Raw genomic sequence first — 27646 nt, 5'->3', positions numbered from 1 at the left:
TGAGGGCAAAAATGGAATCTAAATCTAAATAAAAACATCATGGCTCTTCCATTACTTGGGATAAAATAAAAATCATAATGTTTAAAAGCAAACTGGTAATTCCTACTTAAAAAGTAGAAAAATCTTCCCCTTTACAAACGTCATTTACAGCAAATGAATATACCACTAAAAAAATATGGCTATATGTTTTTGTCAACGAGAGAACAAAGAACTATCCCAGTCTTACCCAGAGGACATGGTACCAGACTGAAGTTCCACCGAAGTCAATGTGGAAATCTGTATAGCTGTCTTGAACTCCCATTAAGCAGTATTTCTGGACAAACGGCTTGGGAAAGACTGAATCGTCGGGCCAATAATTTTCCACCCAAGAAAGTTTTTTGGCTATATCAGGGACCTCCACCAATTCAGACATCCTTTAAAAAAAACAAACATACACATACACAGATACCCACATCATGCAAATTAAAACTTTTTAAAATTGCTTCTCCCATCTCAACCCAAACCAAGTAATTAACCGGAACTTAAGGTTAACAACAATACTTAAAGTTTAAAACACATCTTATTTCTAAATATTCTCTGAGCGTGCCACTGCAAAATTTACAACATTGTTACCACTGGATGACTTTAGAAGTCACAATTATGTTTCTTACTGAAATAAATATGTCATTCAACTACATTTAGCTAACACTCAGAATGCTAAGCCAAAATGTCCAGAACTACTCACTTTGTATCTGAAAATTCAAGGCTGATCACATTTAACACTTTTGGTCTGTTAGGATTCATGAAGTATTTAACATAATTGTGAAGTGTCATTTTGCTGTCTGCCTGCCTCGCCACATCAATGACATCTATCACTTTGTCACCACCTGCAGAAAAAAAGTAGTCTTATTATTGGGCTTAAGATTTACATCAAATAGATGCCCTAAACAAAAATATTTTAAAGACTGTATTTACTCGGTATGATAATTAAACCAACTATAAAACTATATAGCCTAGACAAAGATTCTTCCTGTATTCTTACTTTTTAAACTTCAACTGGACCTTTAGAAAAAAAGGGACAGTTTTTGAGTAAAAGAATAAAGCAATAAGAGATGCATAACTAACACTGAGCATAAAAATTATATGGCTTACAAAGCTTTCCATATACCAACGATATCTTATGTGCAGCACATAATGACAAAAAATACATAATATTGTATATAGAAATTGTGCAACATTTTCTGGATTTCAATTTTCTGAGACATGTAAAATGAGAGGATTGACTCTTCCCTTTCGCCTCTATAATACCTAAGATTCTATCATTTTAAAAAGCAGATCAGTCATTGGGGAATTAGTGAGCAAGTTGACCAGGACAAACAATTTCTGTTCTCCTGATAATGTCTTCTTTTTTAATATTCTCTTTCAAGAAAAAAATTAGTGGTTAGGAAGCAAAAATCAGTTCAGATTAGCGTCAGTGTCTGAATACTTAAGTTCTGAATTATGACTAATTTACAGTTTTCTTATAAAACCATGAAGTGATGCTTATAGACCATTGCATTACCACCCTAGGAAGCACAATCAGTTTTACAAGGGACTATAGAATACGGTGGAATTCAAAATATGGCAATACTTAACCAATCTGAAATAGAAAACAAATAAATGCCATTTTCTTTTTTTTTTTTTTTTTGAGACAGAATATCACTTTGTTGCCCAGGCTAGAGTGCAGTGGCATCAGCCTAGCTCACAGCAACCTCAAACTCTTGGGCTTAAGCAATCCTTCTTCTGCCTCAGCTTCCCGAGTAGCTGGGACTACAGGCATGCACCACCATGCCCAGCTAATTTTTTTTCTTATATATATTTTTAGTTGTCCAGCTAATTTCTTTCTATTTCTTTAGTAGAGATGGGGTCTTGCTCTTGCTCAGGCTGATCTCGAATTCCTGAGCTCAAACTATCCGCCCGCCTCGGCCTTCGAGAGTGCTAGGATTATAGGTGTCAGCCACCGTGCCTGATAAATGCCATTTTCTTATTTTAATTTCATATAGTTTAAGAAACCATTATCTCACAGAGTTCTTTATCTTTAGGGGGTAACATAGTTCTGATACTAATATTTAACTAAAGTGCTCTGCAGTATTAAAAAGTTAGCTATAAAGCAATTTAAACATTTTTTCCTATACTTATATTTGCACTAGCTATTAATATTTATTTTATAGTTGCTATCTATGCAAATAGGTTTACGTTACATCTCATCTTCATCCCCTAGTTTATCAAATATTCAAATTTAGCTGAATGTGAATTCATGACATTTAATTGGATTTCCTCAGTGAAACAATTATCAATAAGAACTGTCCAATAAAGGGACAAGTTCTCAGATATTCCATGCTGAAGAGATTACATATTGTAGTGAATATACAAGTTTAAGTCAAGGTAGATTTGGGATCTAATCCTCCAGTAAACTGTATCTATCTCTGACAAGGAATGACGTCTACAGTCAGCTTTACTATAACTATTGAGACAAGAATGAATGGAATAACTGCAAACCTCAACAACATGGCAATAAAGAGTTTTCCCCCTTGTTGCTTATCCCTTCCTGGGCTTCAAAATCACAAATTAAGTCCAGCTATCCTTACATGGCAACATTCACCAAGTCATTACTGTAAAAACAGGCTTGAAAATAATCTTCTCTTTTTACGGTCCCTCCTCTAAACAGCAAGAGGTCACAAGGCTAATTCCAGAGGACTAATCACACAGCTGGTGTACGGGGCTCCGGAAATTTTGCAGCTGTATTCTCCAAATGCCTACAACCAATCCAATATCCCATGTCTTCTTCTTGGTATCTGTAGCTGCCCTCAGGAATGGTTTTCCCTAAGCATGTATCAGAAAATTTAATGACACCAAAGAAAGCAGCAAGATGAGGCTGAGTAAAAATAGGCAAAATGTGTCATTCTGGTTTTCTGACAGTTGTAAGTCTGCTGAGAAAAAAATAGCTTCCAACATAGGTGATACCTAAGTTTCATTATTCCTGACCCAGGAAACTGAACTAAATTAACATTTCTTCATTTAACTTTGAATATTATTAGGACCATCATTTTTACTTTTACCGTGTCTTCCCAGGTACTTAAAGGAATCAAGTTCGTACCTACATAGTGTTCCACATCCGTCACAGAAAAAGTAGGTGAAGGGAGCCTGAGCCCCAGATCATCTAATTTAGGGACCATAATAGGGACATCAAATCCATGTTTCTCTAGATATCTTTGTGTCAGCTGGCTGCCATGCATCTTTACAATGATTTCATCGGCACTACAGGAAAACATAAGAATAAAATGTCATTAAGTTCAGTTGAAAAATAATACTGTGATAATGGGTTAATTCATATACAGTATAATTACTTCTATCCATGGTTGTTAATCTATCATACCTAATTCTCCTTTTAATAAGAAATGTTTTGTAAAGCCCCTTTTGTTATCCTAAAGTAAAATTTATAGGTAATACAATAATCTACTTAATTCAATACATATAATCAGAAAAATACATAAAATGCTCTAACTGTAAAAAGAAAAAAAATCAAACTAATTTATAGCAAAATATGTACAGATTGAGTAGCCTTAATCTAAAAATCCAAAATCCTAAATGCTCCAAAATCCAAAATGTTTTGAGTGTTGACATAATGCTCAAAGGAAATGCTCACTGGAGTATTTCAGATTTTCAGATTAGAAATGTTCAACTGGAAAGCATAATGCAAATATTCCAAAATAAAAAATAATCTGAAATCTGAAACACTTCTGGTCTCAAGCATTTTGGATCAGGGATAGTCAACCTGTATTTCAATATGTAAATGTTCATATAAACTTACTAGAAGACATCATAAAATAATAGAATGCTTAAAACTAGTTTTAATGAATGGTTAGATTTAAGAGAAGTAAAAAAGATCAGAAGCCACTCAACATAAGCCGTGTAGGACATCATGAGAACAAAAGGTAGGATGTACACTAAAATAAAAACACGAGTTAGGAAAGGTAAAAACACACCAGATTTTATCTGACTATAAAATTTCACACAAATATTTGCTAGAAATTCACACTACCTGGAAGAAGGGCACACTTCTAATTCTGACTCAAAGGGTACAAAAGCAATTTATGTAACTGAAATGTTTGTACCTCCATAATATTCTGAAATTAAAAAATAATAATTTGAAAAAGTAAAAAAAAAAACAAAACCCACAAATATTTGCTAGACATTTCAGAGTCTAACAGGACACAAACCAAGTAAGTGTTGTTCTGCATATTGGAGGATGACTAACATCCCTGGTCTCTACCCATTGACACAAGTGTCCAAAACACTCCCATTGACAGTTACCAATTTAAATAATCGTTATAACCAGTATTCGGTAAGTTTTAATACTAGGTAGCAACTTTAAGCTACTAAGAAGGTTTGGACCTCCAGCTGCCCTCTCTTTTTTTTTTTTTTTTTTGAGACAGAGTCTCGCTCTGTTGCCCGGCTAGAGCAAGTGCCGTGGTGCCAGCCTAGCTCACAGCAACCTCAAACTCCTGGGCTTAAGCGATCCTACTGCCTCAGGCTCCCGAATAGCTGGGATTACAGGCATGTGCCACCATGCCCGGCTAATTTTTTCTATATATATTTTTAGTTGGCCAGATAATTTCTTTCTATTTTTAGTAGAGACGGGGTCTTGCTCTTGCTGAGGCTGGTCTTGAACTCCTGACCTCGAGCGATCCACCCGCCTCGGCCTCCCAGAGTGCTAGGATTACAGGCGTGAGCCACGGCGCCTGGCCCAGCTGCCCTCTCTGATGATCAACATGTTATAGGCATTACACCTAAGTATGATTTGTCCCTTTGTCACTGTCCTCCAGATCTCTTTCAATTGGGTATTCTAGATTTTATCTCCAATTGCTCACAGGACACAGCTGTTGTACAGTCAAAATTAAGTGCAACACTTGCCTTAAAGATTAAAACAGAACAGTTTCATTTATACAATCAGATCTCAACTGTTTGATGTCATCTGCAGCCTAGATGGCAAGGAAAAGACAGAAGAAAAAGGAAATGCTGGTTCTCTGAATTACTGGACTCCGATCTTCCCACCCTCTCAGTAAGGCAAGAGATGTTTGAGGCTTAAGAAAACTTTTTTTTTATTAATATAACCATTTTTTTTTAATTTCAGCATATTATGGGGCTACAAAAGTTTAGGTTACGTATATTTCCCTTGCCCCCGCTCCTCCCCCACCCAAATCAGAGCTTCAAGCCTGTCCATCCCCTAGAGGGTGCACATTGCACTCATTATGTATGTATACACCCACCCTCTCCCCACCCCAACATGTGCCCAACACCCGATTAATGTTATTCCTAAATGTGCTCTTAGGTGATGATCAGTGAAACCAATTTGATGGTGAGTACATGTGGTGCTTATTTTTCCATCCTTGGGATACTTCACTTAGTAGAATGGGTTCCAGCTCTATCCAGGAAAATACAAGAGATGCTATATCACTATTGTTTCTTATAGCTGACTAGTACTCCATGATATACATATATCATATTTTATTAATCCACTTATGTATTGATGAGCACTTGGGTTGTTTCCACATCTTTGCAATTGTGAATTGTGCTGCTATAAACATTTGGGTGCAGATGTCTTTTTTACAGAATGTCTTTTGTTCTTTTGGGTAGATGCCCAATAATGGGACTGCTGGATCAAATGGTAGGTCTACTTGTATCTGTTTAAGGTATCTCCATATTGCTTTACACAGAGGTTGCACTAGTTTGCAGTCCCACCAGCAGTGTATGAGTGTTCCTGTCTCTCCACATCCACGCCAACATTTATTGTTATGGGACTTTTTGATAAAGGCCATTCTTACTGCAGTTAAGTGATATCTCATTGTGGTTTTGATTTGCATTTCCCTGATGATCAGAGATGTTGAGCATTTTTTCGTATGTTTGTTGGCCATTCTTCTGTCTTCTTTTGAAAAATTTCTATTCATGTCCTTTGCCCATTTTTTGATAGGGTTGTTTCATTTTTTCTTGCTGATTTTCCTAAGTTCTAAATAGATTCTAGTTATCAGTCCTTTATCGGATGTGTGGCATGCAAAAATTTTTTCCCATTCTGTAGGTTGTCTGTTTGCTCTTATGACTCTTTCTTTGGCTGTGCCGAAGCTTTTTAATTTAATCAGGTCCCATTTATTTATTTTTGTTGTTACTGTGATTGCCTTTGGGGTCTTCTTCATAAATTCTTTGCCTACGCCAATGTCTATAAGAGTTTTTCCCACATTTTCTTCTAGAATTCTAATAGTTTCACACCTTAGGTTTAAGTCTGTTATCCACCGTGATTTGATTTTTGTGAGAGGTGAAAGGTGTGGGTCCTGTTTCAGTCTTCTACATGTGGCTATCCAGTTTTCCCAGCACCATTTATTGAATAAGGATTCTTTTCCCCAGAGTATGCTTTTGTCTGCTTTGTCAAAGATTAGATGGCTATATAAGGATGGTTTTATATCTGGATTCTCAGTTCTGTTTTACTGGTCTGCGTCCCTGTTCTTGTGCCAATACCAAGCTGTTTTAATAACCACAGCCTTGTAGTATAGTTTGAAGTTTGGTAAATTAATACCTCCCATTTTGTTCTTATTGCCTAAAATTGCTTTTGCTAAACGGGGTCTTCTCTGGTTCCATACAAAGCGCAAAATTATTTTTTCTATATCTGTGAAAAATGATGTTGGTAATTTAATAGGGATTACATTGAATCTGTAGATCACTTTGGGTAGTATAGACATTTTAGCAATGTTGATTCTTCCGATCCATGAGCATGATATGGTTTTCCACCTGTTTACGTGCTCTGCAATTTCCTTCCTCAGTGTTTCATAGTTCTCCAGGTAGAGGTCTTTTACCTCCTTAGTTAAATATATTCTTAGGTACTTTATTTTCTTTGTTGCTATTGTGAAGGGTATTGAGTTCTTAATTAGGTTCTCAGTTTGACTGTTAATTGGCATATATGAATGCCTCTGATTTGTGTGTACTGATTTTGTATCCTGAGACTTTACTGAATTCATTTATCAATTCCAAGAGTCTCTTGGTTGAATCCTTGGGGTTTTCTAGATATAATATCATGTCATCAGTAAAGAGTGAGAGTTTGATCTCTTCTGTCCCTATTTGGACACCCTTGATTCTGCTCTCTTGCCTGATTGCTCTCGCAAGGACTTCCAGCACTATGTTGAATACCAATGGGGACAGTGGGCAACCTTGTCTTGTTCCAGTTCTAAGTGGAAATGCTTTCAATTTTTCCCCACTCAGTATGATGTTGGCTGTGGGTTTGTCATATATGGCTTGTATCATTTTTAGATAGGCCCCATCTATGCCTATTTTGTTAAGCGTTCTTATAAAAGGGTGTTGAATTTTGTCAAATCCTTTTTCTGCATCCATTGAGAGAGGCCTAAGAAAATTAAGACAGACTTTTCTTAGTCTTAAGTGGATGGCTTAGTTCTTCATCTATCTGCCTCATCTACTAAACTTGAGTTCTGTTATTACTTTTTAGTTTCCCCAATAAGCATCCACAATTGTTCCCTCTTCCCCTAACTTCTGAGGATTAGATAATGCCTTAAACTTCAAACTATTAATAACAGGGAATTTTAAATCAGTTGTACACCCTGATCTCAAATATTTGGTGTTTTACTTCCCCATTGATCAAAAATATATAAATACAAGTGCTTAAAATACAGATACAACATTATTTGCAAGAGGAAAAAATTGGAGACAAACTAAACATATATCATATGGGGACAGTATTTATATACTCTTGCATACTACATGGCAGTATGGAAGGACATCTATGACGTATAATAGAGTAAAAAAGGCAAGCTGCACAACACTGTGCATAACATAACTCCATTTTATTTTTTAAAAATTTTATGCATCTATACATGTATATACATCAATGTTTTAAATGTTATTATTTATGTAGAAAAGGGTCTCAAAAAACTTACACTAAGTCTTAACATAGGGGAGAGGGAAGATAACCCATTCACTTAATCTTATGCACGTCAGTGTAATCACATCAAGTGTTTGTAATTTAGTAATTATTGTTACTCTACTATGGCTGTAAATGATATAAAGGTTTATGGAGTTAAACAAAACAAAACAAAACCAAAAAAGACCCTTAATCAATGATAATTATAGTTTGGACATTTGTGATCATCCCTATAATCTGTTCTCATTTATGTTCACTTTGGCAGAAAAGCCACATGAATTACTGGGTCAGCATCTTTAACACTACTTTTTTGGGCCAGGAACCTATTAGAAAAAAATGAAAGCTATGGCTCCTCTCCCTGAAAAATGCACGCTCACACATTGACACTGAATTGTATATACAGTTTTAGGGAGCTCACAAACCTCCCTAAGCCCACAAATAGATCCAGACTTAAAACGCTGGGCCTAGGCTCCAAACCAAACAAGCATTATCTAATACAAAGGGAAACAAGCAATTTTCTCCTACAATTTTGAAACTGATAAAAAGAGAATATTTGAGAATAGGGCCTTTAACACCATAAAAAACATGCAGAAACACTATATTTCATATATGTTTTCTTTCTGTCTCTTGGTAGACCTGAGGGAACCAACAGTAGATACTTATTATTATATGTTTCTGTTTAAGAATTAAGGAGCAGGGAGATAGAGAGGAATCCCAAAGACCGAGGAGAAATAGCACAGGTTTTATCATTCCAGGATCTGAAATAATTCCCTAATAGGTTGCATGTGATACTGTGATTTAAATTTAAATTGTGCTTCCCCCTTTAACAAGCCTGGATATAATCTTGTGTAAAAGCCTATTAAGTGTTACCACTTTAAATAGATGTCAGGCAGTGAGAAGGAAATGGTCTAAATTAGCATGATTAAATGCTTTATAATGCTTTTGACTCTCTTTGAGCCACAGACAACTCAAATATACTCCATTATTAAAAAAAAAAAAATCAAAAAGCCCAGTCCTGCTGCCACCAGAGGCTAAGCAATCGTTGTGTGCGCTTCTGGTGGACCTAGGGTATAGACAGAGAGGAAAGCAACAAGAGACAAAAACACAGTTGGAAAACAGAAGGTGGTGAGGTAAAAGGAAAAGAGAAGCAGCAACTGCATACTATAAGGAACCAAGTACTGAGACAACTGTCTCAGACCAGTGCATTTTGAACTTTTTAGACTGTGACCCACAGCTAAGAAATAGATTTTAACACAGTGACCCAATGTGCACATACTGTAACAAAAGTTCCATGAAATTACGCTTGCTTACTTCTGTTACTTGGTATTTTTCTATTCTAGCTCATTAAGAAAAAAAAAGTGAAAAGCTCGTTGACAACAACAACGGGTTGCAGCCTGAAGTTTGAAAACACTGCTTTAGATAATGTCACTTTATCAGCCAACATTCTTACATTTTCTTTGAACAAGTTTCCATACCTTGGGAAGACTCGAGAACGTAATTCCTTAACAAAAGTTCTAGTTCCAGCTTGCACTGGTTTGGAACCATCGTCAATTTCTGTGTAGTCATGCCTGTGCCAGTTTCTCCTCTTTTTCACTGGATTTTTAGAAAATTAAAAAAAGAAAATGTTTTTGGTAATTGGTAATACTATGTATTTTTCTAATCATTATAATCTACATAACCAGAAATAACAATTCTAGGTACAAAAACACTCAAGTTTTTAATGCATTTCCAGGCCACAAAAGTAAATTTTGCTTAATGTAATGCTACAACTACTAGCAATTAACTGTGGATTTTTAAATCTACTTTTTATTTCAAAATATTTAAAAATTAAATTAAGGAATCCAAATCAGTAGATGAAGTCTTTTATAATATCCTCATTTACACATACTATAAAATTTCCAAATTATTTAAAATTATGATTTTTAAAAAAAAATTATGATATTCACTAGAACATCTGGTCATAGTATGATTATTCAGATCATCCAAATCACTCTCTTAGGATAGGGCCTTTTATCTCACATCAGGATTCTATTTTAACAGCATAATTCCCTTCTATGTAAAGATTTACTTCCAAAGTAAGCATGACACTGACACAAAGAAGGGCAGGTGACTGAGTTGTAATTAAAGGAAGACAGATGAGATAACAAAATGAATAACTTCATCGTTGGTTCTAATGCTAAGATCCTGTGATTCTACAACTTTGGGAAGCTACAATCTTCGGTAGTCACAGCAATCGAAATCAGGAAACTTGGATTTGATTCCTAGTTCAGCCATTAACTTCCTTTGCAACCTTGAGCAAGTCACTTAACACCTCTGGATTCCAATCAGATTCTTCAAGTTGGGAATGAAGGGGTGGGTTAAAGTACTGATTTTCAAACTGTGTGGAGGAATCCTGAACAAGAGGGAGACCAAGAAAAACCCAAGGGAGAATCTCTGGCCCTCATTCCTCTTTCCACCAGAGTGGCACTTTTTATGTGGGAGCAAGGTAAGATTTCAATTATAAATCTTTTTTTTTTTTTAGCCTGAATATCACTCTTAAGCCTAAAACCTCCATGATTCTTGAAAATGTACTGAAGTCTGCAACTTACTTAGAAATGCATCCACAAAAATAAGACAGTGGAATAGTTACATGGATAGATATGTTGTAAAGCAAATGATGTAAAATGATTAACAGTAGAATCTGGATGGTAAAGGTTTATAGGTACTTGCTGTAAAATTCTTTCAACTTTTCCTATACATTTGAACATTTTCATAACAAAACGTTATGGGGGGGAACAACTTTATGATTCCAAATTATTTTAAACGTTCACCTTACAAAGATCACAATAATATGATAATATTGGGTCCTCATATGGATAAGGAGAAGTCATATTAAATAATTAACAGAGATGGAAATCGGGCTTATTCATATCTAAGAGTCTAAAACAAGATTCCCAAATAACTTATGGAAGCCAAATCTTCAATATGGAAGAGAGTAAGTCCCATTTTTAAAAATTGCATGAGAAAAATTTAGACTCACAAAGCAACCTTCCTAGGAAATTCCATTAAGTCATCCTTTGTGTGTTTATTTTTTTCTTATTTAAAATCACTCCATTCCAGATTTTTTCCTACTACATATAGATATGTAACTCCATTTTTTTTCCTAATCCTTTTTTCAGCATTTCTATGTAACTCCATTTTATTTTCAACTAGGATCACATGTTTATCCTGCTTACCTTTCTTATTATATCATGAGCATTTTCTCCTTATTAAATATTCAAAAGCAATTTAAAGGCAGCCTAGAATTTTAGGATGTACACGTACCATATTATAATCATTTTTTATTCTTAAGCATTTAGTTCATTCTGATTTTTTCTTCGAAGTTGAGATTAATATTCATATATATTAATCTGTTTCCCTGATTACTTCCTCAGGATAAATTCCTAGAAATGCTAGAAGAAAGATCAACATCTTTAAGATACTTGCTACATGTTGCAAAACTGCCTCCAGAAAAGTGGTACTAGTAATTTACATTCCTACCAGTATTATATAAGCAGCCTATTTCAAGGCACTGGGTTAACAATGAGCATCATCATTAAAAATAAAAAAAAGCTGCCCATTTGATAGGTGAATTATGATATTGTACTGTTTTAATTTTTGCAGAGCAGATAAATCAGTGAAGCGCATTGTCTTTGGAATTAAACAGCTAAGGGTTCAAGCTCCAGCTCTGCCAAACAGCTACATATAAAAGCTAGTGAGATAATTTTTCTCATTTCTCACACCCAGTTTTTAAAAATATCAAAGGAGATAACATAGGTCAAGTACTTACTTACCTACTATAGTGCCTGGCATGTAATAAGCTGCCAATTACTATCATTTCCTTTTAAATGTGCTGACTTATAGGAAGTTAACAGAAGGATACAATTGTCCTGTTGGGCCAACATGCTTCAAATATAAAATCAGCCACTGCAACAGCTGATTGAACTTCTTAAAAGAAGGAGGCCAGTGAAGGAATATTTTGGTAATGGTCATAGGGAAATGAGAGAAATTTTTATGTTTGGATTGCATGTGCCTGAAGAAGACAGAGAATATATATTTAAGTGTTGACCTGTTTTTGATACCTGCCCTCAAACAGAGTTCTTAATTCCCGTTAAGAGGGTAAAGTCTAAATTCACCATATTAAGTGGATATTATTATACTGTGGTATCTATAATAAGGACTCCCGGGAGAATTCTGAAAGGAACAGGAAACCTTGGGTAGCAAGCAAGAGAGGCTTAATAGTAGAGGAAAAGGGATCAAAAGAGATTACCCAAATTGGAGGTGGAGAGTGAGAGGTGGGGAAGGTGAGCCTTACATCAAGATAAAACAGATTATTGGATCTCAGGCATTTTCCCTACGAGTAGTCAGAGTTGGGCCTTTGCCCAGAGGATCGCCAGTGCCTGACCTCCTGCTCTTAATTCTAAACTAAAACTGTTATAAATTTTAGTTAGTTTCATTTCTTTTGAGATAACAACATTGTATTATTTACTTCTTCCAAGAATTATTCTCGGTCAACAATCATGTCAAGTTATATACCACATACTTCAGTGCTACCCAGAGTAACATCCTTTAGAAACATTTATGACAATAAACTAGTCAATTATACATGAAATAATTCTACCAATTTGCTAACCTCAAATTTTATACCATATAACAAAATAGATAACCTGTATTTTATAAGGAAATATCTTAATGCATTCAGATGGCTTAAATTTCTAAGTCTCCTACAAAGAAATTAGGAAAATTATTAATATTTCTAATAAAACACACGAGCAATCAGTTGCTAGTAAGTCTCTTTTCAAAAATTATTTGCTTACAACATCAGAACAAAATTTCTATTCTATTAAAAAAAAGTGCCAGGAAAAAAGCTGCATTCAAAATAAAGAGAGTAGAGCCAGACATGGTGGCTCACACCTGTAATCCCAGCACTTTGGGAGGCTCAGGTGGGAGGATCACTTGAGGCCAGGAATTTGAAAACAGCCTGAGCAACACAGCAAGACCCTATCTCTACAAAAAATAAAAATAAATTAGCTGGGCATGGTGGTGTGCACCTACAGACTCAGTGACTAGGGAGGCTGAGGCAAGAGGATCGCTTGAGCCCAGGAGTTCAAGGTTACAGTGAGCTATAATCGAGCCATTGCCCTCCAGCCTGGGCAACAGAGTGAGATCTCATCTCTTAAAAAAATAAAGAGGTTATATGGGTTACCTACATCCAACCCAAGGTGTGTTCAGGCAAAGGTTTCTTCTAGTTTTAAAATGACAAAGTCTGTAGTTTTCCCTTTAATTTCGTAAACACAAAAATGCTTGTTCACAGTTTAAAATTTTAAAAGAAATAGTTATCATGCAAAGCCTTTTAAATATTTTCTCACATTTGCACAATAACAATATTTCAATTTATTCTTCTGAAACATCTGTAAAAGGTTCTGAACTATCTCTAAAAGACTGAAAAATAGGTACCATTTTATGTTTCATATACACTCCAGAGGATATATGAGGTGGCTTCCTTTCTTTTGCCCTACCTTCTTAGGAAAAACATTGTGGTCAGAGACTTGGTCTGGCCTTGTCCTTTGTACCTTACTTCCTGAGACCTCAGGAGAGGGGTTTCAAGCAGAGAGAATGGCTGGGCAGAACTCCAGGCCATATTCAATATGACAACCAAATTCAGAAAAATATAAGTAATATTTTAGCTTCTCAATGCTTTAATTTTCTCCTTAAGATATAAGGCATATATGTACATTAGAATAAAGTCTTACTCTGTATGTTGTCCCAAAATACCACTGAAATATCTTTTATTTGTGAAGAGATAAAAAACAGTTGAAATCAGTTTCCAGAATAAGAAAAATTTTACTTTACCACACTTCTCAAACTGAAAGCTTTGAAAATATGTACTTAAGCTTGGGGACTCTGTGCTGGCAATTAAGATAGTATTTTTCCCCTTAATCTTTTGACTTATTTAATAATTCAGACAAAAACTACATTCTAAATATCTTCAGTAAAATCTTCCCCTAAAGTTCTTTGTGGATGTAATATCAGGTACATATTAAGTTCAAAACATCAATTTTTATTTAAGCATCTAGTACTTACTCAAGGAGGAACCATGTAAAACTGCACAGTTGGGACAGTGATACAGGTCAATGTCAACAGCATGATGTTCTTCTACTCCGACACAGCTAAGACAAAGAAAAATAAAGTCAATATGTCAGTAAGTTGAAAATCTTAACCATAATACAGTGGTTAGAATTTAGCTGAGAAATGTACAACAGCCTCACCAACACATTTTATGGAGCACAGAAACATATATAAGGAGAAATTTTATTCTCTTCTTTACAAGCTTGCTAAATGATTGTGGGGAAGAATGTACCCAAATATATGCGAAGTGATTCACTCTTAGCAGCAGCAGAGACATCAGAAATAACTAATTGCATGCCATAAAACCCTCAACCATTATGTAAATGCCACCTGTTATAGAATGAATGTCAGTAAGATATGAGTCAAAAGATAAATCATAATGAAAATCTGAAAATTATTTTGAGCTGAACAATGAAAATACTACATAACAAAATTTGTGAGATGAAGAGCTTATAAACAGAAATGTATAGCTTTAAATGCATGTGTTAGAAAAAAGAGGCTGAAATTAAAGAGCCAAACATCCACCTCAAGAAGTTACAAAAAGAATAGCAAAATAAACCTTAAAAACAGAGACAGAAGGAAAAATAAAGGTAAGAGGAGAAATTGATAACAAAGAAAACAAACATGTAATAGGTGCGGCACTAAAGCCAAAAATGGATTCTTTGAAAAGATTTACAAAATCGGCAAACCTCAAGCAAGATCAAGGTAAAAGAGAGAAGACATAAATAATCAACATTAGGAATGAAAGGGAGCTATTATGAAAGAGGATATTATGAACAATTTTATGCTAAGAGATTTAAAATTTTAGGTATGGGCAAACCTGAATCATGAAGTAGACTATGTACATAGTCCCGTAACTATCAATTAGTAATTTTTAAACTGACCCCACAAAGAAAACTCCAGGGCCAGATGACCTCACAAGCAAGTTCTATCAAATATTCAAGGAATAAATAATTCTGATATCATATCAAATTTGTTCCAGAGAGCAGGACAAAAGGACTTACTAACTCATTTTATAACAGCATAACCGTGGTATCACAACTTGGAAACAATCACTACAGGTCGCTCTCACTTATGAGCAAAGATGCAAATGTCAAGTTGGGTCTATCCCAGGAATGCAAGTTGATTTTTAACACTAAAAATCTTAATCAGTGAAACTCATCATATTCATAGATTAAAAGAAAAAATCATATAACCATTTAAAAAAGATGTAGAACAAGTATTCGACAAAATTGAACATTTACTTTATAATAAAAAAGCAAACAAAACCCCTTAGCAAACTTAGAGGACACTTCCCTAATCTGCAAATAACATGAAAGCAGTCACTTTAAAAACAAGACAAGAACGGCTGATATTACCACTTCTGGTGAACACTGTGCTGGAGGATTTAGCTGGTATAGTAAAATAAGAAAAATAATTAAAAGGTATAGGGATTGGAAAAGAAAAACAGAGCTGTCATTTGCAAATGCTATGGTTACATTTGCAGAAAATGCAAAATAATCTATAGATAAATTATAAGAATCAATAAAAAGACTGCTAGATATAATATTAGTACATAAAAAGTAATCATATTTCCATATACCAAAAAAAGTGAAATAAAGCTAAAAAAAAAAAGCAAGATAAAACACCATGTACAACTGTATAAAGTTGCTAAATACACTGGAGTAAATTTAACAAAAACTATGCAAGATCTTTTAAGGAAAATTATAAAACATTATTGAGACACTTGAAAAGAAGACCTAAATAAAGGAAGATATACATCATGATCATGGATTTGAAGTTCAATAATGTAAAGATATTAATTCTCCTCAAAGTGATTTATAGATTCAATTTAATTCCAATCAAGATCTGTGGAACCTGACAAGCCAATTCTAAAATTAATATGGAAATGTAAAAGAGCCATGAATATGCAAGGCATTCTTAGGGGAAAAAAAAAAACACAAACAAAAATCTCCCAAAACTCCACCAGGTTTCAAGACTTATTTTAAAGCTACAAAAATCAAGGCAATATGGAACAGATGCCAATGTCCCAAAACAGATGCACGTGTATGTGGACACTTATGTATAACATATGAGCACTGAAGAGCACACCGCAAGAATAGACTTTTCAATATAAGGTTGGATACTTTTTATATATCTGTAACGGAAACAAAACGAAATTAGACACCTATCTTGAAACATAAAAGATTTCAAAATAGATTTTAAAACCAAATGCATACAAAAGGACAAAGTATAAAGGTGTATAACATAATACAGAAAATACCTTTATGACTCGGTGGCAGGAAGAGTTGCTTAATCAAAACACAAAAAGCACTTTCCATAAGGGGAAAAACTGGTAACTTCAGAGACATTAAAATAACTTCTGTTCATTAAACTATAAAGAGCCAAATAATAAGCCAGAGTAGTAGAAGACATTACAATACAGATAACCACCAATGGAATTATACCCAGAATATAATCAACTCCTACAAATCAGTAAGAAAAAAAGAGAACCAATACAAAAATGAACAAAAGACTTGAATAGGCACCTCATACAAGAAAATCTAGTGGCTGATACACACATGAAAAGGTATGCAGCAACCTTATAAATAACTGGAGGAAATATAAATTAAAAGCACAATAAACTACTTCAACATACCCACCAGACCGGCTAAAACTAAAAAGTCTGATGATACCAAACACTGAAGATGATGTAGAGTAACACGAACTTTAATATACTACTGGCTGCAGTATAATTTATACAGCCATTTTGGAAAACAATTTTTCATCAAAACTGAAGAATCATATATTCTATGACCAAGCAATTCCTCTTTTAGGTAAATATACCTTAAAGAAACTCATGCATATGCAAAATGAATAAATTACAGTATATTCTCATAACAGAATTATATATGGCAATGAAAATGAAAGGAGTATAGCCCCATGCAATAAATCAGTGAATTTTACAAATTAATCAACATTGAGTTTAAAAAAGATATAAAAGAATATATACAGTATATTTTATTTATGCATGAAGTTCAAAACCATGGAAAGCTGAAGTACAGAGTTCAGGGATAATAAAACTATAATGAAAAGCAAAGAACTTTCTTAACAGTAGGACAGTAGTTTCCTCTAGGGAGTTGTGATTTAGAGAGGATGGGAGAGGTGTCCTGAAGTCCTGAGTGATTGTTATTACATGTGTGTATATTTGCTAATTATTCATTAAACTGTACCATTTATGTTTTAGACACTCTTCTCTATTGTTATTTCACAATTAAAATACTTTTAAGGATAAATTCTACCTACAACCTGTAAAAAATTAAGCAAACAAAAATCTTGAAATGTATTAATCTGATAACTATAATAAAATATCAAAAACAATGAATCAGAGACTTCCGGGTACCCCAAAACAAGTCTATTTCTCACCCAGAAGAACTCCAATATACTTAATTAACAACTTTTGAAGTCGCTGCAATCCCAAAAAGTCAAAACCAACTAGATGTCAAAAAATAACATGACATTGCTGTTTGAATATTGAACCCATGTAACTAAATCAAGTAATTACAATTTGCTTTTGAGTAGAACTGAAATTTACTTTATTTGTCCAATTTGGGTTTACTTCATTTTTTCCCACAGAAAGCAAAAGGTAAATATGTTAATTGTTTAAAAAGTTTTTTTTTAACTGAAAGACTATAAATTTCCAATCCAACAAAATAAACCTTATGCAAAATCTTATATATATTTATGTACCATTCCCTTGGTCCATAGTTTCTTATAAGAGACTCAAAAAGGTTTCTGTAACCCAAAGAAAACCTTAAGAATCACTTCCCTATTTAAAACTCACTTAACAAAGCTACAGTAATCAAGACAGTGTGGTACTGGGATATGGACAGACATACAGATCAATGGAACAGAATGGAAAGTCCAGAATTAAACCCTTACATTTGTGGCCAACTGATTTTTGACAAAAGTGCCAAGATCATTAATGGGGAAAGAACAGTTTGTTCAACAAATGGTACTGAGATAATTCACATGTAAAAGAATGCACCTGGACCTCTACCATACACTGTATATGAAAATTAGCTCAGATGAATCACTGACCTAAATTTAACAGCTAAAACTATAAAACTCCTGAAACAAAGCATTAAGAGAAAATCTTCAAGGGCCTTTAATCAGGATATGGCTTCTTAGTTCTGATACCAAATACACACAGGATAAAAGAAAAAATAGGTAAACTAGACTTTACACTACAGTCTGAAGGCTTTTGTTTCTCAGCTTAGTTTGGTGTGAGAAAATCAGCTAAGTATGGAAAGAAGTAGAAAGGTGTGATGAAAGAAAGTATAAAATGGTTGATATGGAGAATGAAAGACCAAGAAACTCAGTAACACTGCCAGGTAATGTTGAGAACCCACCTAAGGTTAGTAATAATGAATTCCAAAACTTTCTGCACAGTTATATGATTTTTTTTCAGCAGTGTTCAGCCATATGGTACAGGCCCAGAGTAGGACGTTGGGCCCATCCAGATTTGGGGTTTTTGTAGGTAAAGACCAGAAAGGGAATCTCAGATATTTACAAGGGAATTAATATAATGATGACCCATGAAATTTAAGCTAGACAAAAGAAGTGTAAAGACAGAAGGTAGTGAGAGAATAGTGAGATGATCTGAGGGGCCTCCATGTGCTCCCAGCATTGAGTCCGTGGAAAGCCCTGAGCAGGTGATCTTTAAGGGGTAGAGATTATGCTCACAGAGTAGAATGTTTAGAATTTGACATTTCTGAGGAAGTATAGTCTGTAACAGTGATACAGTCCAAGTGTGATAACACTGTGTGGCTAAGATGGGGCAAAGAAAAAGATCACTGCAAATAAAGGCGAAGATTTGTAAGAGCTATCTCTGCGTTCAATGAAACAAAGTTCAAAATCAAATTGATTTTGAAAGTGAGGTTCATTAGCTGTCAGTAATAGGTGTCACACTCCCACCAAAACAGAAACTCAAGGCTACAGATGCCAATTTGGCACTTCTAGAAAAACCATGGTTTGTCCTGTCATATCTTGCCCTACCCTACCTTGACTATGGCCACATTCCTCACTCTTAGGAAATGACGGTGACACCAAAAGAATTGTGAGAAAAAAAGGTTAGACGTATCCTGAAAAAACTAAACCAGCATATGTCATAAACTCATCTATGAACATCTAAGATGCATAAATAAGGTGACTCTCACGAGGCTTAAGGAAGAAAAAACAGACAGGGACGTTCCAATTATTTAAGAACACTTTGGGCAAAACTTGGCTATTAATCCTCAAAGATCCATGAGTTTCTCACTTCAGCTTCTACTCTTCACTCTCACCCTCGCCCACATCATCTGTTTTACTAAGATGTCAGTGATGGCTTCAGCTTTTGGCCACTTCTAATTAACTGGTAAAACACTCATATAGCTATGTTTCTTTTTAATTTTCAACACGTAATAGTAAATTTTTAGGTATATCAGCAAAAACAGTAAATTTGATAAATTAGTAAATCTGAAAAAACAATCCATTTAATCATACAAAATAATTTTAAAAAATCAAACATAAAAAGTTAATGTTTCTAATCAGATCTTTGAAGAGCACTAAAAGGAACATATGCTTCAGTTTCTTTTTCAATGGGAAGGATAACTTCTCCTTACTCTTTATCAAGCCCACCCACTCCACCCTTCATTCAATCCCATTAAAAAAATCATAGAATTACTATAGCTTTAGCAGGTATGTTAACAGCAACTGCAGTATGACACACAAAATGCCCAACTCGGAAAGCAAATTTTGTAAAAATCACTTTCAAATCTGGCATATAACCTTCTTTAGTCTCTCCTGCTCCATTTATTTTTCTTATAAAATTTTCTTTCATATACAAATCATCACACTTTTTCCTAACAGCAAAACATTCTATGTTTATTAACCATTGTGTGTATGGGGGGGGCAGTTTTCCTATGGAGTGACAATCTGACCTTTGCTAAATACCTTCTATCTGTGGAAGAACAGCCTCACTGCCATTTGGTGAGTAGGGCAGTGACAACTTTAGCACTTTCTATTGTCTTAATCTTCTGAAATTGTTGCTTAGCTGGCATTTTTTTTGACACTTGATGAGAACTGAATTGAATTAATGACTAACCAGAATTCCCTAGGCTCTGCCAAACATTCTTTTTTTCCTCTCAGATAATGCTCCCATTTATAGTCTCTGCTCTTGATGTTAGAAGAGTGGGTGGTCAAATTCTTTAAGATCTTACAGTCAGTGGACTTCATTAGATATTCCTCTTGCTTCAAATGCTGTCCCCATTCTTCACTGAGCAATTTTACACTACCTAGTCTTCAAAGCCCAACCCAAATTCTTCCTCCTTGGTGAAACTTCAATTGGTCATGCCACAGAAATCCTTCAACATTTTGATAAAAGAGAAAGGCAGAAGAAAAAACCCATACTTCCACTTATTTATGGCCAAATATTGAGCTATTTTATATACCCTATTTCATGACTTGAGCTCCTTAAGACTTCTGTCTCAGTACCAAGTAGACAATCACAGTAATTTCTGTTGATTATTAACTGTGCTGCAAACTCACTTGACAACCATTGTTGTAGTAAAGTTTTTTAAAAGTCTGTTTGGCTTGAATTTTTTAAGAATTTGGTACACAAACTAAAGGTAACAGTTGGTAAAAAGGGAAAGATGTTTCAACATATAAATTAGTAGATTTTTCATCTTTCCTTAGATGGTAGAAGGCTATGGTGATGAAATTTAGACATAGGAAATTCTGCTTCAGTACTAGTTTCACATGTGTATCAGAAATTCACTTTCTCATCCAAACCACCTAAACTACTCCATTTCTTCTTCACTATGGCATCTGACATAATCAGAGGGCTGAGTCATTGTGTGCCACTGAAGTCCCACACTAATATCAACCTCGGGGGATGGGGGAATAGCCTTTGAGGTGAATCAACTCCAGGAAAATAGAGGATAGTTTATAACTTGCTCTTCATTTCCTTTCATATCTTAACTCTGGGGTCAGTTTAGGTGAGGCAAGGCCTATCCAGTCTAGTTCCATGCTACCAGATAAACAAGTATCAATTGGCTTTAATGGGAAGCATAGATTGTGGAATTAGAAAGACCTGGTTTGATTTCTAGCTCTACTTGTTCTGACTTTCAGCAAGTTTTATAATCCCCCTAAAGCAGAAGTTCCCCTAGGATTAAATAGGACAGTGCATGTAAATATGTAAAGCATAGGATTAAGTATACAGTGAGCAATGGCATAGTGAATAAATTAAGTAATAAGTGGCAGTTATTATTATTATTATGGTTCTGTTAGGTACCAGTCAAGCCACATTGCTCTAGTCAACAGCTTATTAGCTATGAGGCTTGAGTCTAAGTAGGAAACTGGGCTTTTATGATTGGGCTTAATATTTTTTTCTTTAATGATGTCTCTTCATAGCACATAATAGGCACTCAAATGGCTATGCTTCAATAAAAAAAAGAGAGAATTTGTTTTCAATTTTTAATTTAATTTTGATGGTTGAGTCAGTCTGTCTAGGTCAGAATCCTGGCTCACCCACTTAGTAGCTGTGTGACTTCGGGTGACTTACTTTACCTGTTTTTCAGTCTCTTCATCTGTAAAGACTGAAGATGATAACAGTATCTCTTTCAAAGGATTGTTAAGAAAATTAATTAATATACATTAAATGCTTAGAATGAAAACTATAGACCAATGGTTTTGTTGGTTCAAAAACCTTATTAGCTAGCCAGTAAGAATAAGGCTTAATAATTGACTTAATAAGTTGACATTCTTACTAAAAGTAGTAGGATGCCAAAGGGTACTTTCACTTATAAATTGTTAACAGTTTTATACAATGTTTTAATCCCAAGATATATCACTTTATTACCAGATATTGCCTAAGGTAAAAATTTATAATTTGTACATATGAAATATTTTCAGTGAAAAATCAAACTGGTAATTTATGATTACATTCAGAAAAACCCAATTTCTGTTATTTTCTTGCTGACATATAAAACTATTTTCACAAAATTAAATGCTTTTCTTTATAAATTGAGTATGCCATATTTCGACTTTTGTGAAGATTATATTTTTGACACATTAAAGCTATTTATTGACATACTAGGTGCTTAACTATTATACATTTAACAAGCGGTCTGAATTAAGTGCATACTCTGAACCAAATTCCTTTCATTCACAATAATCTCAGAAGATTAGACACTTTGCCTACCTCTGACAGCTGGGCTCATGCTTCCAATTGTCCCAAGACCCCCCCCCCCCCCCCCCCCCGAGTTATTTCCAACCAGCTGACTAACAGCATCTATGTTAATAAGTGTGAAGGGAGGAAGACAATAGAAAAAGGAATTGAACAAATAACATGAGAGGAAAATAAGGGGGGGGTTGAAGAACCAAGAGGTAAACTCAATGGCACAAAATATATCCCCCAAAAGCTGAAAATCCAGCTAGTCCAAAGGTAGTGAGTTTTCTCAATTGATTGTTCAAATCGGTTACAGATTGAACTCCTTTTGTGCTACTCCTTCCCCTCTTCTCGCTACTGCACTTGACTAGTCTTAGAAAATAAATAAACATTTTTTTTTAAAGCTGAAAATCCAGTTGACAAGTTTCTGGTGAAATTTTTCCCTGATAAATATGAGAAACATATACATCAAATATGATTTACATGGTGCTTGAGTACAGAAAACATGCTTGTTATTTTGTCACTGTCTGACACCTAGCACACAAAGTGGGCAACGCAAACAGTAAACGGATCTTTATGAATAAGCACAAATAAACCATTCTCCCATGAAAGTAATGATTTCTATTAGAATGTTCTAAAGAAGGAATAGGTACTTAACATTTCTGAAATATCCAAAAAGCTAAATATATTTGCTTTTTTCAGTATCCTGTGGTCATTCCACCAGTCATTCACCCATCTACTTTTTGCCTAAGACTACTCTGCCAGGCGTGATGGCATGTGCCTGTAATCGCAGCTATGAGGGAGGCTGAGGTGGGAGGATCACTTGAGCCCAGGAATTCAAAACTAGCTGTCTCTGAAAGAAAATAATAATAAAATGACCACTCTTTTATTTATAATGAGTAATACAGCAAATAAATGCTATCCCAAATATTATGTGAGAATTTAAGAACTTTGTAAATCACCTTGGGGGAGAAAAAACTTGCTGTCATAATAAAGGATAAACAGTATCAATTTCGTAAAGGTTTGCTTGGCAATGTTTTTAAGTTAACAAAGGACAGAATTAAAAAGTATATTATCAGTAATGTCTATCTGAAGTATATGCATATCAGTATGAGGATCTACAATAGATGTGAATATTTACATGCATCTCTTACACATAGGTATTAGAGTGAAAGACATGCAGAAGAAAGTAGGATTTATAGAGCAAGTTTTATGGTGTAATTTACTACCTGCTTCTCTGGCCATTTCCACCACCCTTAACATTACAGAAAGGTGAAACAGCAGTGAGCACCTCTAGCCAAAGGTGGAAAATGGAAAAATCTTTCTGTTTCTACCTGATTCGACCATCACATAGTATCCTCTCAATAAATAAATAATTACACCCTGCTGCCTTCTTATATTTTTGACTGATGAATTCCACCTAATAACTGTAGCAAGGAAGGAACATTATACAAAAGTTACTATCTAGAAGTACATGAAATGTTTACTGAGTCCAGTTAACTGTGAAATGCAGGATTTCAGGAATTAACATTCCAAGAAAACTTTCTAAAACCCCTTTAGCCCTCAGTCTACCTGTAGCTCCCAGACTTGGCTGTGCATTAGAATTCCCTGTAGAGATTTTACAAGCTGCTACTACATAGCCTTTCAAAAGAATGAAGCAGCTCTGTAAGAAGGGATATGAAAAGATCTCCAAGATACACTGTAAAGCAACAGAAGCCAGGTGCAGAACAGTCTGCATAATATGCCCCCCCCCTTTATAAATAAATGCAAGGTATATGTCTGGAAGAAATTGGTAGCAGTGGTTGCCTCTGAGAAAGAAAACTGAGTGGATGTAGAATGGACAAGAGGGAGAACTGCTTTCCATCATGTAACCTTCTATATACCTTCTGAAATTTGCACTGTGCACTGTTTATTTTAAAAAAGAAAAACACATTCTGAGCCCCACCTTCCATCTACTGGGAAAAGTTAATGGGTGTGGCCCAATAATCTGTATTCTTAAGAAGCTCCCCAGGTGATTCTTTTGCTGCAAGCTGAGCAGAGAAATGGTATTGGGGAACTACTGATCTAAAACCCTGGCATAAATGCTAGCATAATGCCTAACTCACAGTCATTTCCTATGAAAACTTTGTTACTCCAATTAGACTTTAAGCTCCTTAAAGACATGGGTAATATTTAATAATTCAGAATTTCCTATTCCCCACAGATCTACCTAAAGCTGATTACATAGTAGATCCTCATAAAATATTTACTGATTGACACAAAGCAGGAATACCAAGCATATCAGGAAGGCATTAGTTTGGGCTACTATCCTGGAGCCTGTTTAAAGGTAAATTTTGTTTCCTCTTCTTACCAGGGTCTGAGAAAGAAAAATAAATAAGTGCAAATTTTGCAGATATAAAGGGGTAGAAAATGAACGTGAGGGGAAAAAATATAAAACTGATGAAATTTTTTCCCAAGATCTTGTTCTGAAATGTCCGTATCTTTTGTCAATGAAAAAGGATGCAGTATTTCTTGACTATTTACATTCAGTTATAAGTACAATTCTGTTGTGCAAATGTATATATTATGCCCATTTACTTTGTTTTCCTCTCATGTAGCTCCTAAGTGTCCCTATCTTAACTTGATTTTCCAAACAGGATATCTAATAAAAGAATAGATAGATAGACTATAAATAGAAATAAATAGATTTTCCAAAGATGAACCAATAGCCATCAGAAACTTTACAATCCATTCAAGCTAGCAATGGTATGTTGGAAAAAAAAAAAAAAAGAAGAAACTTTCCAATCTATTTGACAGTTTTATTTCCCATTGTGAGTGCAGGAAGGAAAGCTGTACTTTCTAGGGCTTAATGACACCTACAGATGATTTTATACAAGGATAAGACATAATAGCAACTTATATATCAAGGACACTTAGAGATGAGTCAACTACAAAGGACAGTCAACTAAAGCAGATCAAGCAGATCCAGTTTTCCCACTAACTGTTCTCATCTCATAAATGGTCTTCAGAGTCCACATCTAAGGGGAAAGGCCACATGCCAAGCCAAGCCAAGAGAAAGGATTCATATTAAAGACCTTTCTGTTGGGACAGAGACTAAGGTAGCATTCTAAGGGGGACTTAATATCCTTAGTATGTTTCTCCACTCTTGATGAAGAATGAGCTACTACAGTAGGAGTCTGAACCATAGAAATCTTGACATAATCCATAACAAATATTCCTACATGGAATTTTATGTATGACCCAAAAATCTCAAAGAATTTCAATATAGTTACAAATCAGAAGTATCCATCAAAAGCAAAATAGGTAGTACTGAGTTGTCCAGAAAAGGCCAACACTGGACCATCCTGTTTCAAAACATATAGGTCAGGGCAATATGTAAAGTATATAATATGTAATAAAGACTTTTTACCTATTCACATGTTGGATCCTTTCAAAGGATAATTTGTCATTATAGTTTCCTCAAACTCCATTTTGTAATTCTTAATTTTCACTAGAGGTCAGATGATGGATGACTGGCAAATGTAAGAAAAATACAGGCAGTCCTTGCTTTGCATGGTAGTGCAGGACCATAAAAGTAACTACATAAGCTTAAATCATACAAAGCAATCTTAATAATCAATGGGGGAAATTACAATTGTTCTGTGACCTTTAAAAATGTTTGTCAAAGCATTAAAAACTCTCTTACTGTTGCTTATAATGTATAGAGAAATAAAAAACAGTAAAACCAATATTTCTTTAGTACACTGTAATTTAAAACATTATGCCATTTAGTGTGCCTTCACTAAGTGCCTCTGGCTGCATGTCTAGAGACTCTCAAATAGCGGCAGCGGCAACATTCCCACTGTTGATTACTTATTTTATTACTCCATTTATGCTCAATTGGATTTCACTTTCAGAGTTATCACTTTTTGTTTCTTTGCTGCATTTTTGTCTTTACTGGCCACTTCCCTCTTTCAATTATCCATTTTGGTAATAGATCATGCAGGTTTATTACGGGGGGGGGGGCAAGAAGGCAGCACGACGACACACTTTCCTGTCTATGTGTGCACTGAAGAACAGATGCGTGTCTGTTATTTATGCAGTGATTTCTGATCTGTATACTGAAGAGCTGGCAGCAATATTTGTACTGCATGCACTCATGGTAATATACGACAGTGACTGAAATTTGAATCCTGAGGACTAGTGTTATTTAACTAAACCATGTTAACTGAAATCAGTGCACATCAAAACCACGTAAAGCAAGGACGGCCTATATAGCATTCACTAAAAGCACTTTTTAAACTGTGTCCCACAGGAGTCAAGGTTATTCACAAAAATTCCATTGTTCATAAGACTGGGAGACACTCGGCTGAGATCAAATCACCTTTATCTACTAGCAGGACTTCTCAGAAAATTCAACAAGTTAATGAGCACTTTGAATTTCTACGATGAGGATCTAGCATAAGTGAAAAATACTACACTAGACCTCAGGTCTTTTTTTACATGAAACACTTCACAGGCTATTATTTTCCACCTTGGGAAACTGCTTTAGAAATTAATTTTCAAAGTCACCAGCTGTGAAAGGTTCATTATAAATTTAATGTTTTTATAATTACAATGTTACAATTTTATAATTTAAATTTACAAAATTAAAACATTATTTTAATGTTTCAGAATCTTACAATTGGTACAAAGTAATAAGTCAAATGTATTGTAAAAACATTTATTATAAAATAAATCAATAAATCAAATGTATGGTAAAACCACCCCCTAAACATACGGGACCAAATTAGCTGCAGCATTAGCAAGCATTTACTGAATACCAGCAAAGTACATGTTAATGGAATGTATACAAACCAAAGAAGTCAACAAGTGATCGCATACTAAAACTTTTTAAAACTATCTTTTTAATCTTTTTTTTTTTTTTTTTTTTGAGACAGTCTCACTCTGTTGCCCGGGCTAGAGTGAGTGCCATGGCGTCAGCCTAGCTCACAGCAACCTCAAACTCCTGGGCTCAAGCAATCCTCCTGCCTTAGCCTCCCAAGTAGCTGGGACTAGAGGCATGCACCACCATGCCCGGCTAATTTTTTCTATATGTATTTTTAGCTGTCCAGATAATTTCTTTCTATTTTTTTTTCAGTAAAGACGGGGTCTTGCTCTTACTCAGACTGGTCTCGAACTTCTGACCTTGAGCGATCCTCCCGTCTTGGCCTCCTAGAGTGCTAGGATTACAGGCGTGAGCCACCATGCCCGGCCTTTCAGGTGTCTTAGATATGCACAACTCTATACTTCGGTAGACCTTGAATTAGATCAATGAAAAGTTACTAAGAAGTTTTTGTACATACCCACTGTAAAGAAAAGGGGTTCTTAAATGACTCAAAGTAACATATATT

The 27646-nt window shown here is 34.9% G+C and overlaps 1 protein-coding gene across 2 annotated transcripts in view; it reads right to left on the bottom strand.

The window, feature by feature from the left end:
* The window catches only part of KDM7A (lysine demethylase 7A), a 74759-nt gene that overhangs the window by 32975 nt on the left and 14138 nt on the right, over positions 1 to 27646 (bottom strand). The window contains exons 1-6 of one of the 2 annotated variants that reach the window (XM_045565284.1): positions 27417 to 27448; positions 14042 to 14127; positions 9415 to 9532; positions 3116 to 3276; positions 725 to 866; positions 227 to 413 (exon numbers count right to left, since the gene is read on the bottom strand). In XM_045565284.1, the coding sequence (XP_045421240.1) occupies positions 227 to 413; positions 725 to 866; positions 3116 to 3276; positions 9415 to 9532; position 14042 (609 nt within the window). In that variant the 5' untranslated portion in view covers positions 14043 to 14127; positions 27417 to 27448. Of the gene's footprint in view, positions 1 to 226; positions 414 to 724; positions 867 to 3115; positions 3277 to 9414; positions 9533 to 14041; positions 14128 to 27416; positions 27449 to 27646 lie in introns of those variants that run through there. The other variant, XM_045565283.1, reaches the window with a different exon arrangement.

The sequence above is a fragment of the Lemur catta genome, chromosome 11 (assembly GCF_020740605.2).
Source record: "Lemur catta isolate mLemCat1 chromosome 11, mLemCat1.pri, whole genome shotgun sequence".
NCBI lineage: Eukaryota > Metazoa > Chordata > Mammalia > Primates > Lemuridae > Lemur > Lemur catta.
This window is presented reverse-complemented; position numbering and strand designations above follow the sequence as displayed.